Below are 13,734 nucleotides of genomic sequence, written 5' to 3'. Positions count from 1 at the left end.
ATAGTCGCGGCATGGGTCATTTTTGCCTGCGCTTTCATTGTCGTCTGCTACAGATGCGTCGTATGCTAAGCGCTACTGGGAATGGCCATGTTCAGTATCCGCAAGCGCAGCTGTTTCCACCAAAAGAGCCTCGTTAGACATCATTATCTCCCACTGTTCGGGGGTAGGGGGAGGGGAGGGAGCTAGTAAATCTGCAGGCTGTCCTGGCACTCCCAGATATGATGTGAGAGCGATTGTACCTAGCTGGTTATCCACAAAACAGGGAACCGATACCCACCTCTTGTTGGCACCCTAAACGCAGCCGCAGATAGACCCATGCGATCCTATGGGCTATGCGTACTATAGAACCACGTGCCTCTTGGGACTGAAGGCAACATGAGAACGGGTATTAAATAGTCATCGCCATCACTACTGGAAAATTATAGTCAGAACAGTATCGTATAGTCATCATCATTCCTAATGAGCTGATTCCCGACTCAGAAAAACCCTGCATCCACCTCTGCGTGTGCTAAGACCTTCACAGGCAGTTCGTGCCTTGGCTCTCCAGTTTATAGCTATCCGAGTAGGTATGTAGCTATAAACTGGAGAGCCGAGATAGAACGATATGCAAGATGTACAGAAGAGGGAAGATGAGGAATTGTCAGTATTGCCTTCACCATACCCCTGTGTTGTGTATGTGAGCACATTGAAAGCACAGTGCTGCAAAACATTACACACATTTTGCCATTTATTTCCTTCTTGTGCGTATGCAAGATTATTGACAGCCATCGTAGAGCGAAGCAGCCCTTCACGGCCCATCTTGGCCCTGGGTGCCTGCAGGCGAGCTGTTCTTGGTGTCCCAGAACTTCTTGAGGCCGTGGGGTGGTGGCTCCCGGTCCCCTCCGGTGGACAGCATCTGCCTGCTCACCTTGGCTATCGTTGTAAAGCTGCAGCCAGTCACCTGCACACAGGGCACAAGTGAACGCACCTAGGCACACACTACTGAAAGAGACTTAGCAACTGCACAGCTTGGCGTGGCAAACAGGGTACCCCATTCTCGACTTTGTGCATTCGCCAGAAAATTGTTTGATTTGCTTTCAATTTTGTCACGTTCTTCCGGATGACAAAATTGTTGTGTGTGATGTCGCCATTTTGACTGTTCATGACGTTTCCCGTCACCAGTTCTAAAGTTTACCTTCTTTCTCGCCACTGGAGGTGCATGATTCCTGCCAAATACAGGCGGCATTCTTCATAGCGCAGGGTAGGTGGTAGGTAAGAACGTAAATGCATGTTATATATAAGAAGTTTCTGGGAACCAGCAGAAGTGGTTGACACTTCCTCACCGAGCTCAAGTACAAAATTCTTCAATCACATAACATATTTGTGTTGATAGAAGATGAAGTCTTAGCAGTTTCTGAAAGTTCAGCATAAAAACACAGTAGCTTGTTTATACCACGCATCCCATGATTCCCCAGTTTTAGAGCCATTAACGTCCGGAAAAACCATTTGGATAATTTGTTGAAGTTTGGTTATCTGCTTAAACCAGACCACCTACTTTTGTTCGACAGATAACAAGCCCACGTCATCGGCACAGATAATGTATGTTGTTGATGGATCTATGCCTACAATGTTATCAATGTCAATGTTTAAAACACACTGCAGGCCACCGGAACCATGGCTACATGAGGGGGGGGGGGAACTACACCTACGCTTGGATTTCAAGTTACCTACATGGGTGACAACTTTTCATGCGCACTCCAGCAAGGCCCAACTTCCTACTATACCATACAAAAAGGGGTACCTCAAGGAGCCGTATTGAGCCCTGTACTATTTTTAAACCTCACTCTTATCCACCTAAAACGAGTCTTCCCGCCTGGCGCACACGTCACACTCTATGCGGACAACAATAGTCTCCTGGGGGGAAGGGGTCGTACCCAGGAGATGAAGCGGTAGCAGTTGGTGGCATTGGCTCCGCAGGGGGTGAGCATCTCGGCGAGCACGCGGCGCGCCTCGCTCTGCCCCAGCTGGGCGCGTTCCCGCCACTGGCCCACCAGCGCTGGGAAGCGGCCGCACAGCCCCGAGCACCGCTGGCCACAGCAGCGGGCCCCCGACAGGGACTCCAGGCTCGCCAGACGCCCCAGGGCAGCCTTGCCCCGGCTGCGCTCCACCCGCCGGCCCCGCTGCGTCAGTCAGGAATGGGCAAGGAGGGATGCCATTTCCCCTTTACCTGAGCACGACAAGTGAGAGACTGCTGGGCCATTGGAAACGAGTCTCACCTGCCCCCAAGCAAAACACGCTTATTTTTCGGGGGAAACTCTTGAGGACATTTTTGTTATTTTTTAACCTATGTGTTTGATATTTGCACATGCAGTGTATTTTTGCACCCTGAGCACAAATATGCAGCCAGTTTTCGTCTATGTCGTGTAAGTTCAGTGTTGTGCATCATGTTATGCCCTTCCGTTTCGGCAATTTTTTCATTATCTACCTATAAATATACTTTTTATCCTTTTGTGTTCTAGAAGGACCAGGGAGTGCAGCTATTCCACAGCAGTAATTTTAGCACTGTTTCTGCAAGCTGCTGTAAACTTATTAATTGTCAGGTCAATTGCCAATGTTTTCGTAAAACTAACTGCATTATACCTTATGCTAGCAAAAAGAAATTCTCTATTTTTATTGTTTTATTGCATTGTTCAGTTCATAAGCTTTCAAATGCAGCAAAATTGATACAAATCTAAGCAGTACATCCCGACACATTGTACCCGACAGTTGACCTCGTGGGAAAAAATTGGTTCAGAGAAAACAGGGCACGAAGTTTGGAAATGTAGGCAAAAATGGTCTCATTTAGGCAACTTCAAAGGGTGACAGTGCTGTAAATACTTATGGTACAGTTATAATATTTTGCTGGTACATTCTTTGGGACCTGCAGACTGCAAATAAACTTAATACCAAAAATTGATTTTTTTTTTTTTTTTTTTGCAAATTTTCAATTCTCAAGATTAGTGTCCCCCATTAAATGTCACATGGTCAACAGGCAGCCCACAGCACTGACTGGGAAAGCATGACAGGCATGGTGACCCGGCAAAACTTCACGAGCAAAGGAGGATGCCTGGCATTGCAGGCCGCCGGCATAGTGGAGACCAACTCGGCAGGTGTTATTGCAGTTTAGCACACCACCAAGCTGACTAGCGCAACTAATCTTGGTGCAGTTGTAGTGTCATCCCAATGGATGAATATGCCTTAATTTGTTTTAGCAAAGCCATATTGCAACTCTGATTGATTGTAGGGTTTAACGCGCCGACGCAACGCAGGCGATGAGGCGCGCCGTAGTGGAGGGCTCCGGATTAATTTTGACCACCTGGGGATCTTTTATCGTACGCCGAAATCTCGTACACACGGGCGTTTTTGCTTTTCACCTCCATCAGAAAAGCGGCCGCCACGGCCGGGAATCGAACCTGCGACCTAGTGTTCAGCAGCGCAATGCCTTAGCCACTGAGCCACCGCAGCGGGTGCCATATTGCAACTCATTTTGTAGCCATCTTTTTGAGCCGGGCACAGCTCAAGAGTGACTTCGCTGCGTTCCTATCATTTGTTTGAGACAGTGATTCAGATGTTACCCTCGCAACTAAGATGAAACTCACCGGGCTGCGCAGGAGGGGCTGGTTGCGGACAAGAGGGACAATCAGTTTGCTCCATTATTTCATATGAAATTTTCTGATCACTGGGATGAGTGAACCAACATTTGAATTTTCCCAGAAGTAAAAAAAACGAGTCTCCCCTTCGTAATGCACCACAGTTTTGGTGGGCTTTGCCAATCTACGAATTAAAGAGTATATTTTCAGCAGCACCCAGTACTTTTGTAAATGAGAATTGGACGGAGAGTACAATACACTGAATCAATACGCCTGCTTTATAAAAAAAGGCATTTTCTTATTGTTAAAACTGGCATAAAAAGGCCTTTGTTGGGAACTTTAGAGGCACTTTTCTTAAAAACTTGGTGAACGATAGTTTTCAAATTGTTTCTGCCCATTCCACTTGCATTACAAAATAACCCTTGTAAAACTGAAATATCTGTGTATCATTCCTTATAAAATGTTAGCACTCAGATTTCAATAAATCGCAATAGCAAATAAGACTGCAAAGCTAACTGAAAAAGTTAGACAAAAAACATCTTGAATTTTTTTGTTTTATATGCTGACCAGGTGTTTTTTTGTATGTGAGTGGAAAGCCATTAGAGGGCATGGTGACCATAGAAGGGTGGAAGTAAAGGTAGGGTCAGAGTTTCACGATGGCCCATGCTATGGCGGGACACTCGCACTCTGTAACAGAGTAACTAAGTTCAAGAGCGGACAGTAAACAGCTGGCATGCGCAACTACACTGGTGTAAATAACTGGCCCCATCCTGTTATTGTCTATGTCTGGGCTCTCAGAAGATGTCTCAGCCTGCTTTAAACCGCTGCTGAAATGCAATGTCTCGCGAGCCACCACTTCCTTGGAACGATGCAACGCCGGCAACCTTTTGCTCCAGGCTCTAGCACGCCATCACTGGCCAGTGTTCCCGACTGCTTGTTCCTAATCTCAGCTCTGCACCCGGTATCTCCACTTCCAGTGTCATCTATTCTTGTGCCCTCTCCCACCCACATTCTCTTGGAAAAATTCAAGTGGAAGCCCACCTCCCCCAGGTGTGTCTGTACATGTAGTGTGTTCGCCTGATCCTGGCTGCCCTGCCTGTCACCAACACACTGGAACAGTGCCCAGTAAGTGCACTGGGACAGCACTCCTGCTCGCCACGAAGGGTGCCCCTTACACTGGGCTCCGTCTTGAGGCACCGGTGGAGGAAGTTGTTGGAGTAGAAGAGCACCTTCTGAGAGGCCCGCTCGCACAGCTGCATCTCTCTCAGCCTCGGTCGGTGCTCGCTCACGAACTGCTCGAAGGCCTCGCTGTGCTTCTGCCCGTTACCCAGGCCAACCGCGTGGCCTCTGCCCACCCGCTTCACCTGCACAGCAGAGCGAGGCAGAAACAAACGCACACGAGAGCTAGCTCGCGCCATACAGGAAGAAACGTGCTAGAGCACGATGTGCACCATCCTGCAAGCTACAGTCCAGCCCGCTTATAACGAACACATCAGGAAATGGAAGTCTGTTCTTTAATCCGTTTTTCGTTATATCTGGGCATAAAATTATGTATACAAATGGTAATGGGAAACGCAGATTTGTTCGTTATAGCCGTGATTTCGTTAAAACCGGGTTCACTTTAAATGGGCTACACTGTAAATGTTCTCTGCAATGCGTAGCTATGCTCAGTGTTTGCTACACAAAGCGGAGGGAAGCAACAAGAGATGCCTGGATGCTACAAGTGCACAACACCAGACTGTTCCCTGGTTTACGCGTTCATTGTCTGGCAACCACCGAGTACAGTTTTCCAGAGTGAAGCTGGAGTTAGCCCTACTTCCTGCGTTGCACGTCACCTTATACACCTGCACAGTAACAGAAAAAATCAGCTAAGCTGCAGGCTCCACCACGCCACGGCTTCAGAGCAGCTTTTGGAATTTTCACAGCCAACACCCTCTCACACGGCGACAACTTTCATACATGTTTGCTTAGACAAATAAGCCCAGTTTTATGTTGCTACAGCATTGTTCAGATTGTACAAGCATTGTATTGTACACGCATTATACATGTATACACGCATTGTACATTGTACCCATGTACATGTATTCATACCTGCCAGATTTGCCGGGATGGCATTAGGGAGATCTTACCGGGGGGGGGGGGGCAACAACAGAATGGGTAACTTTACACACATTTTTTTATTTACTTACAAGATAGCAAGAAATGAACTGTTTCTTCGCCCAAACTACCAACAAGGTACACCACTTAAATGTTCAACATTGCTAACGCCGCCCCTTTCAGAAAGTCCTGCAAATAGTACATACTGCAAGCGCAATACAAAACAGCAGGAACTGAACTGTTTTGTTGTTTCGTCTAAACTAACAACAAGCTACACCACTGGAGACTTGCTAAACCTTCAGAACGGCCGTGCTCGTGCGTAAATGAAAGTTGCGGCGGCGCTGCGTTTCTATAAACAGTAAACTAACAATGGGACGAACAGGTTCACCGTCTGCACATGGCCGACTACACTTTTTAAGCACTACACTGATAACGATGCCAAATGGTGTCGGGTTGGATTGTCAGATATACCTCCGGCGCATTGTGGCCATACTGGGAAAAGGATTAAGCCGAAGACGGGTGCATTTTCGGGAGATTTTTGTTTCGGTCGTACAATCGTACAAAACCATGAAAATTCGGGAGTCTCCCGGAAAATTGGGAAACCTGGCAGGTATGTGTATTGTACAAGCGTTGAATTGTACATGCATTCAGCATTGTACAAGCACTCCCAACCAGGCGTTATTTTTCTGCACTGACAGTGTTATGATTGATGATTTGATTGATTGTGAGGTTTAACATGCTGACGCTGCTCAGACGATGAGGCACACCGTAGTGGAGGGCTATAGATTAATTTTGACCACATGGGGATCTTTAACGTGCGCCGAAATCTTGAAAAGCGGTCACCGCGGCCAGGAATCGAACCCGCGTCTTCTGACAGTGTTATGAGTCGCTTTGCAGCAGCAATTATGCAGCTGATTCACACTATTCAAATGTTGCAGTATACAAGACATCGGATACGTGGCTCGCATGCTGCACAGTTCTATCCACAATGCAGCGTTTGCTCGGGCCCTACAAGAACCCAGAGTTTTGCAGGAACGTGTCGGTTAAGAAGCCAACCTCCCAGAAGAGGGCACGTTTCAATCAGTAGGTGGATTGCGTAAAAACGGGCCCACATGGCGTCTTCTGAGGCGCCCGCAATCTTTTTGTTCATGACAGCTTTCAGACTCTGTTGCCTTCACTTCTCATCTTAAGCTAAACAATACGCAACAGGTGGAAAGCAGCTCACTTCATCCCAGTCGTAGCACTTCTGCTGCGACAGCCTTTTGGCTTCTCGGAGGAGCTGGAGGAGACTGCGGGCTTTCTGGTCAGCATCGTCGCCTGCAGCGGTTTTGGGAACATTCACCAGGCAGCACAATATCCCCACAACGGGAGCACAGCCACTCACCACTCAGGTGCTTCTGGATGCATGCGCAGGGTCCCTTTGTTGGCCGGAAGACAGGGCAGTACAGGCGTTCCGCACTAGGGTCATCAAATGCCTTCGCCAGGCCGGCGGCGAATGCCTTGGCCTCGTCCAGATATTGTCTCTTCCGCTCCTCAAAGTCTGGGTCATTTGGCTGCAGGTGTGAGAAATGTCAAATGCGCCTCTAACCACGCAGATAGGGAGCACAGGGGGGCAGCAAAATATACATTATCGAGTCCTCGTCGCGCGCCCAGCGTCTTTCCTGTTCATTCTTCGCCGCATACGCTGGTTTAAACAAACCTTAGGCCGTGAGAGCCCGGCTATTGTGCTCACTCGGGCAATGGATGGACAGAAAACGTTTTCCAGGCCGCAGGACGACACTTACTTTCTCTTTTTGACCCACGTCCAAGGATGACCGAAGACAGGCAGCGCAAAGAAGCGTGTCGACGCCCCTAGAACAAAAGGGCCAAATGTAAGCACAGAGCGTGCGTGCAAATTCAAGGGAAGGCCTCTTGCCTGACGGAGAGGCCGCACTTCTTGCAGGTGTTTGCTTCTGTTCGACTTGTTTTTTTCACCCTAGTTCGCGTTGGGAACCTCACGTCCGGCGAGAAGGGCACTGTGGCACGGACCGTACGGTTGCTCCTTGTCTTGACAGGTTCGGCGAGAGCTTCTTCCATTGCACGGCTGCGCGATGCTGCGAGCATTCACAGCCCTCCGATGCGCAGCCGATTCATTGCAATCACGCGGTTAGCAAGTTCGATCACGACAAACGGACAATCGCAGATACGATCGACTGACACAGGCTCCCAATTTGCAGTCACCTGAGGCCAATTTAATTCACAGCAATTCGTATTTTCGTTTGCTTGCACACCTCCGTTGAGTCGTGCCACAGAACAGGTGCTGGCGTTTAGAGCCAGCCCCTTCGTCCACTCCCTGAGCCAGATAGTACTTTTTCGTCTGCTATTGCCACTATTGCCCCTCCTCGAAAGGAAACGTGCAGGTGTAGGCTCTAAAAATCAGTGCACTTCTGAGCAGTTTCTGGGCATTCCCGCTCTATAGGCCTCCTGCGCTGGAGTTTTGGCGACATGCAGCGCCCCTAGCGGCCGACGCCTCTGGGTAGTACAAAAGCAGACGACCCTCGCCGCCCTCCATGCATTTTCAATTACAAGCCAGATAGAAAGTTGGATGTGACGCTTTGTGGCGTGTTTAAATGACTGCATACTGTATGAAATAGCCCTTAAAGTAGTTGCAGAGGCTAAACAAAATAATATCCGCTAAAAGAAGCCGATTTGTCGGCTTTCTTTTGAGAGAGCTGTCGCGGTGGTCGCGGCGTGGGACAGTATCGCCAGGTCGGGTGGTTTAACTGTTTGACGACAGTTGCAGTTTTTTATTCTTGCGTGTGGTCGACAAAGGAAAGTTCACGATTAGCATAAACACGGAACGCTGCTCATCCTATATCCTGAGGTAACTGCAAAAGGTTGCTTCAGCGGGAGCATGCAAGCGAACGCAAGAATTGCGCAGCCGACTCAGCTGACACTGCTGGCCTGGCACCGCCTTTGAAACGAGTGGAAATTTTGTTTCGTATTTTCGCAAACTAAATGATTCTTGCGTAACGTTTTACGCCGCACGATTTACCAACGGCAGGATACATGTATACTAGTGAGTAGGTGGGGCAATAGCGCCAAATAAACAAATTAAGCGATATTAAAGGACGCAAAACATGCACGAAATCACACGCCCGCTGCCTGCAGAGATGTGTACTTCTATAACAACACATAACACAGCATAACATAACACCGCCGCATACACGGCGCGGGGCCCCGAATATTTACATACGATCATCACTGACTGTGTTGGTTTGCTAGTGCAGGGGTCGTCGAATCTGAACGCCGAGTCTCACGATTCGTTCCGCTCCTTCCCATACCGTACTCCTTGCAAAATTCCTGATCGCCGTCTTTGAATCGCTCAGGATCGTCTTGACGCCGGGTGTCGCCAGCGCCAGGCCGATCGCCGCTTCCTCGGCTTGGCCCGGGGTCTTCGCCCTCACCGACGCGGCGTTGATCAGCTCGCCCGTGGACGATCTGACCACCGCTACGGTGAAAGCGTTCGCTGTAGTCGGGTACTTCGCCACGTCCACGTAGGCCGCGGCGTCGTCGTGTCTGTAGATCCTGGCCAGGGCTGTCGCCCTTGCTAGGCGCCTTTCCCTGTCCCTCTCCGGGTCTACGTTCTTCGGCATAGGGAACACGATGATTCCCCTCGCCTCCTCGTCTCCGAGCGGTATTCTGTCGCTCGTGTCGCTGTTCTCCACTCCTTTGGGCGGGTTGATGCCAGCCATGTCGAGGATGCTCCTGCCCGTTCTCGTGCAGCTCAGCCGCACCAGTTGGGACATGCGTTGGGCCTCGCTGATCTCCGAGAGTGTATTGTGCACTCCCAGATCCAGCAAGGCCGACGTCTTCGTCCCCGGGAGAAGTCCCAGGGCGCTCCTGTACGCTTTGCGTATGGCTGCGTTGATCTTGCCCTCCTCCGATCTCGTCCATCGGTGGAAGGCTCCTGCGTATGCGACCTGGCTAACGACGAAGGTCTGCAGAAGGCGCAAGAGCCCTCGCTCGTTCATGCCGTTGTATCTCGACGACACTCGCTTAACCAAGCGGGTCGTTATTCCAATTTTCGTGATCATGTTTCTCAGCGCCGTGGTGTTGGTTTGGACACCGTCCACGTGCATGCCGAGAATCTTGATGCCGGGGACGTGCGGGATGAGTTCGCCGTCTTCCGTTCGTAAGGCGATGTTCTTGGCCGCCTCTTGCGCCGCCGTCTTCCTGTATCGCCCCGGTGGCGGCAGCACCAGGAGCTGCGATTTTTGCGGTGAGCAGCGCAAGCCTGTGCTCGAAAGAGCGGACTCCACCGCTCTAACCGCCTCCTGAAGGTCTGATTCGATTTTCCCGTCGCTCCCTCCCGTCACCCAAATTGTGACATCGTCTGCGTATATGCAGTGACGGACGTCGGGGCCCAGCGCCTTCAGCCGTTTGGCGACCTCGATCATCACCGTGTTAAATAGGAACGGCGAGATCACTGAGCCCTGCGGTGTTCCTATGCTTCCGAGTCTTCTTTCCTCGAGCTTTCTGTCTCCCAGCGACAGTCTTGCCGTGCGATTCGACAAGAAAGCGCGGACGTAATTGTAAGATCTTTCGCCCAGGCCCAGACGAGAGAATTGCTTGAGGATTGCCGAGTGTTTGACGTTGTCAAAGGCCGCCTGAAGGTCTAGGCCCAGGATGGCTCGGTTGTCCTTGCCAGGGACGCCTCCCGGGGGGTCTAGTACCTCTCTCTGCAGAAGTAGCATGGCATCTTGCGTCCCCAACTTCGCTCTGAATCCGAGCATCGTGTCGGGGTAGTAGCCGTGCCTTTCCATGTAGTCGTTCCACCGGGCGTTGAGGACGTGCTCCAGGACCTTGCCCACGCAGGACGTGAGCGAGATCGGTCGCAGCCCCTCTATACCCGGTGGCTTGTTCGGCTTTGGCAGGAGAATTGTCTTGGACGTTCTCCACGCCTTGGGGAGAGTTCCGTTCCTCCAGCACTTGTTAAAATATATCGTGAGCTCCGTGATGGATTCGTCGTTGAGGTTTCGAAGGATCTTGTTCGAAACACCGTCCGGGCCCGCCGCCGACTTGCCGTTGAGGGCTTGCGTCGCCCGACGTACCTCCCATTCTTCAATGTCCCGGTCCAAATGTGCGTTTGGAGGGCCATCGTAGTCCTCTTGTTGTTCCCTTTTCGTTTCCGGTAGGTATCTGTCGTTTAGCTGTTTGTGCATTTCTTCGCCTCGCGGGATCCGCGAGCCCACAGCCCCGTAACGACCATCAAGTGGTTTCCGGCTCACATGGGCCGGCTGGAAAACGTCGAAAACCGCAACGACGACGCAGACGCTGCAGCCCGCGAGCTCACCATGTGCCGGGCCGGCGAAACGCAAGTCACCGCGGATCCTGACGAAGAAGCAACGAGCGCCGTCCTGACGGACTACGGGGATATCCTCAGAAGACATCGGGAGGCGAGGAGGGAGTACCCGAACCCGCATCGAGACCTCTCTCGAGCGGAGACGGTGCTCCTAAGACACCTGCAAGTGAAGTGTGCTTTGACTCCCGCGTGGGCCAGGCACGCGTGTCCCGAACTTTTCGTGAGTGCTGTGTGCAGTGTATGTGACAGTGAACTCGCGACTCTGTGCCACATCACTAGGTGTGGAAGAAATGCTAACACGGGCGATCCCGCACGGGGCGAGGAAGCCGAAGACTGCGTGGCGGGAGCCGGGGTGCCAGGAGACCGGCTCCCGGAGGGACTAGAGCGGTGCATTCGCTCGGACAATTACCACCAGCAAAAGTGGGCGATCCAGCAACTCGAGGAGGCTCTGGCAAGACAGAGAAGAACGGGAGACCACACGCCGGACTCACCGGCAGCGGGACCCAAATACCCCTGTCAAGGCACCCCCCTCCCTCGAGTCCAAGGCCCGGTGTGACAAGAGACTTTATTCGAATCACACTAGAGTCGTAGTGCGAGCCCTGCGTGGCCGCTGACTACATCTTGCCGGATCTATAAATAAAGTTCTTCTCTCTCTCTCTCTCAATCTGAACGCCGACACGCCAGTTTTGACTTGAAATGGAGTTAGACAGCCAGACAAGAACAGAGAATTGGCGTCCTCCAGTTGAATTGCCCCCCCCCCCCCCCCCCCATCTTCACACTTCGCCAGAATATTGTCAAATAGTATCACAAATTCGCTGAATTTTTTCTCTGCATTCCAAGCCCCCCTCCTCCTCCTCCTCCCCCCCCCCCCCCCCCCCCCCGATTTGCCGTCCAGCCCTCCGCCGTGTCGGCTGCATGGAACTCGGCCGTTGCTGACCCTCATTCTAGGCTATTCTATTAAGTGCGAACTGGGAATGTATGCTGCAAGAGCGTAATTAAGTAAAGTGGGAGCAAACAAGGAAAGCGAGCGGCCTCTTAGTTCGCCCGACCACTTTGTTTTACGGCCACTAATTTCGGAATCGCAAAACAGATTTCACGCTTCTGACGGTCGCGCTATTTTGTCACTGAGACACGCAACAAAACGGCAAGCTAACGCTGCACCATGTATTCGTAACGGCGACGCAAACGAGCCCTGTTTAATGAAAGTGCACGCATAGTGTGCAGGTACGCAAAAGAGCGGCGCATCGCAGCAGGCAAGCCTGCGGTCCGCCGGACTCGCTGGCTTTTTAAAGCGCGATCATCGCCGATTGCGTCACTCTTATTTTTTGATCGGCTGTTTTTGAGAAGTCTTTGTCACCTAGAGTATTAGTTTAAACTAGAAATTTCACTTAAAATTCCACTTCGTACGACCACCGATCGGTGAACCTGCGAGTAGCAGACGCCGTCACGGTTCCGGCATTTTCGTCGCTGCTGTAAACGTGTTTAGCGCTGCAATGCTTTTTCCCCTAATGCCAAGTTGATCGCTGAAATAGATCGGACGCGTCGGGGATGAGCTGGTGACCACGTTGCAAAATAATCGGGAGCGTCGAGCTCATTTTGCTTCTGTCAACACGGGATTCTATGGGACCCGCGCAGCTTTGTACTACCCGGAAGTACTGCCCGGAAGCCGCTTGCGCAGCGCCCCCTGGGCAGCGCAGGAGGCCTATGGTCAGATAAAATACGGGTAAACTAGTGAGAAACTCTATGCCCCAGGCCCTTACCACAGAACCCCTTACATGCCCTTACATACCAAAAAACGGCTCGGGGTTGCCACCCCATTGCGCAAGGCAATCAAGGGGAAAGCTGACGAGCTGGCCATCTGTCGACACAAAGTTGAAGTAGTACTTAAACACGTGCTGCCGTATTTATAAAAAAAACCCCGTTAAACAAAAGTACATAATGCCCAGTTTAAAAAAAGTTTATTTTTATAGTTTAATTTTTAAAGCAAGCTTTTATTAGTAGGTTACAATTATAAGTACATGTGGTGTTCAGTTTTTGTCTGCTAGGTGCCGCGAGTAGAGGGTAGGGGTGCTCACACAGCCCGGATTCCGCGGATTCCGAAGCGGAGAGTTTCGCGACTAATGTAGTTCTAGGACCGGTAGGAAAAAAAGGCGTGAAGCGAGATGCAGCAGCAGCAGTCCGAGGTGACTTTTTGCTAGTTCCTCTTTGATTTACGCGCTCCAAGTCGCAGCGGCGCGGGGCAAGCAAAACACTCCTCCTTCTCTCGCTGTTTTTCCCACTCTACCTCCTCCCGGCGCGACTTTAGGCGCGCATGCGCGACAGCGGGGTAACGGTCGCTGCAGCAGCGTTGCCAGATGGTGAAATACGGCACCAGATTGTAAAAATCTGGCGAAATTCGGGGGCTACTGGTGTTGAGGCACCAATACGGCTACACCAGACAATATCTGGTGAAAACTGGTGAAAAAAGCGTGTTGTTTTTTTGAACTAGACTGTTCTATTTCTTGAATGAAAGCTTTTCCAGCATATAAACACCAAAAGCCGCTGGACTGTCTGAGCATGCGTGTTCTAATGTGCTTGATAAGTATATTGGGTTTTCACTATACTGCTTGAAAGTAACGAAAGCTCAAATGGTGCATTTTGTATTTCAAATACACCACAATGAACCACAACCTCCGAATTTTTTAA

General features: G+C 50.7%; 1 protein-coding gene across 1 annotated transcript; it reads right to left on the bottom strand.

The window, feature by feature from the left end:
- Window positions 1-709: 709 nt before the first annotated feature.
- Window positions 710-12,891, bottom strand: LOC144162903 (uncharacterized). The gene is made up of 8 exons (XM_077693624.1): window positions 12,752-12,891; window positions 7,621-8,157; window positions 7,490-7,556; window positions 7,090-7,258; window positions 6,931-7,022; window positions 4,784-4,972; window positions 1,914-2,159; window positions 710-940 (listed from the first exon to the last, which is right to left on the bottom strand). The coding sequence occupies exons 2-8, from the start codon at window positions 7,806-7,808 to the stop codon at window positions 788-790; spliced, it is 1,104 nt and encodes a 367-aa protein (XP_077549750.1). The 5' UTR covers window positions 7,809-8,157; window positions 12,752-12,891; the 3' UTR covers window positions 710-787.
- Between the last annotated feature and the right edge of the window lie 843 nt (window positions 12,892-13,734).

The sequence above is a fragment of the Haemaphysalis longicornis genome, unplaced genomic scaffold, assembly GCF_048455015.1.
Source record: "Haemaphysalis longicornis isolate Haplotype H1 unplaced genomic scaffold, Haemaphysalis longicornis Haplotype H1 scaffold_12, whole genome shotgun sequence".
Lineage (NCBI taxonomy): Eukaryota > Metazoa > Arthropoda > Arachnida > Ixodida > Ixodidae > Haemaphysalis > Haemaphysalis longicornis.
This window is presented reverse-complemented; position numbering and strand designations above follow the sequence as displayed.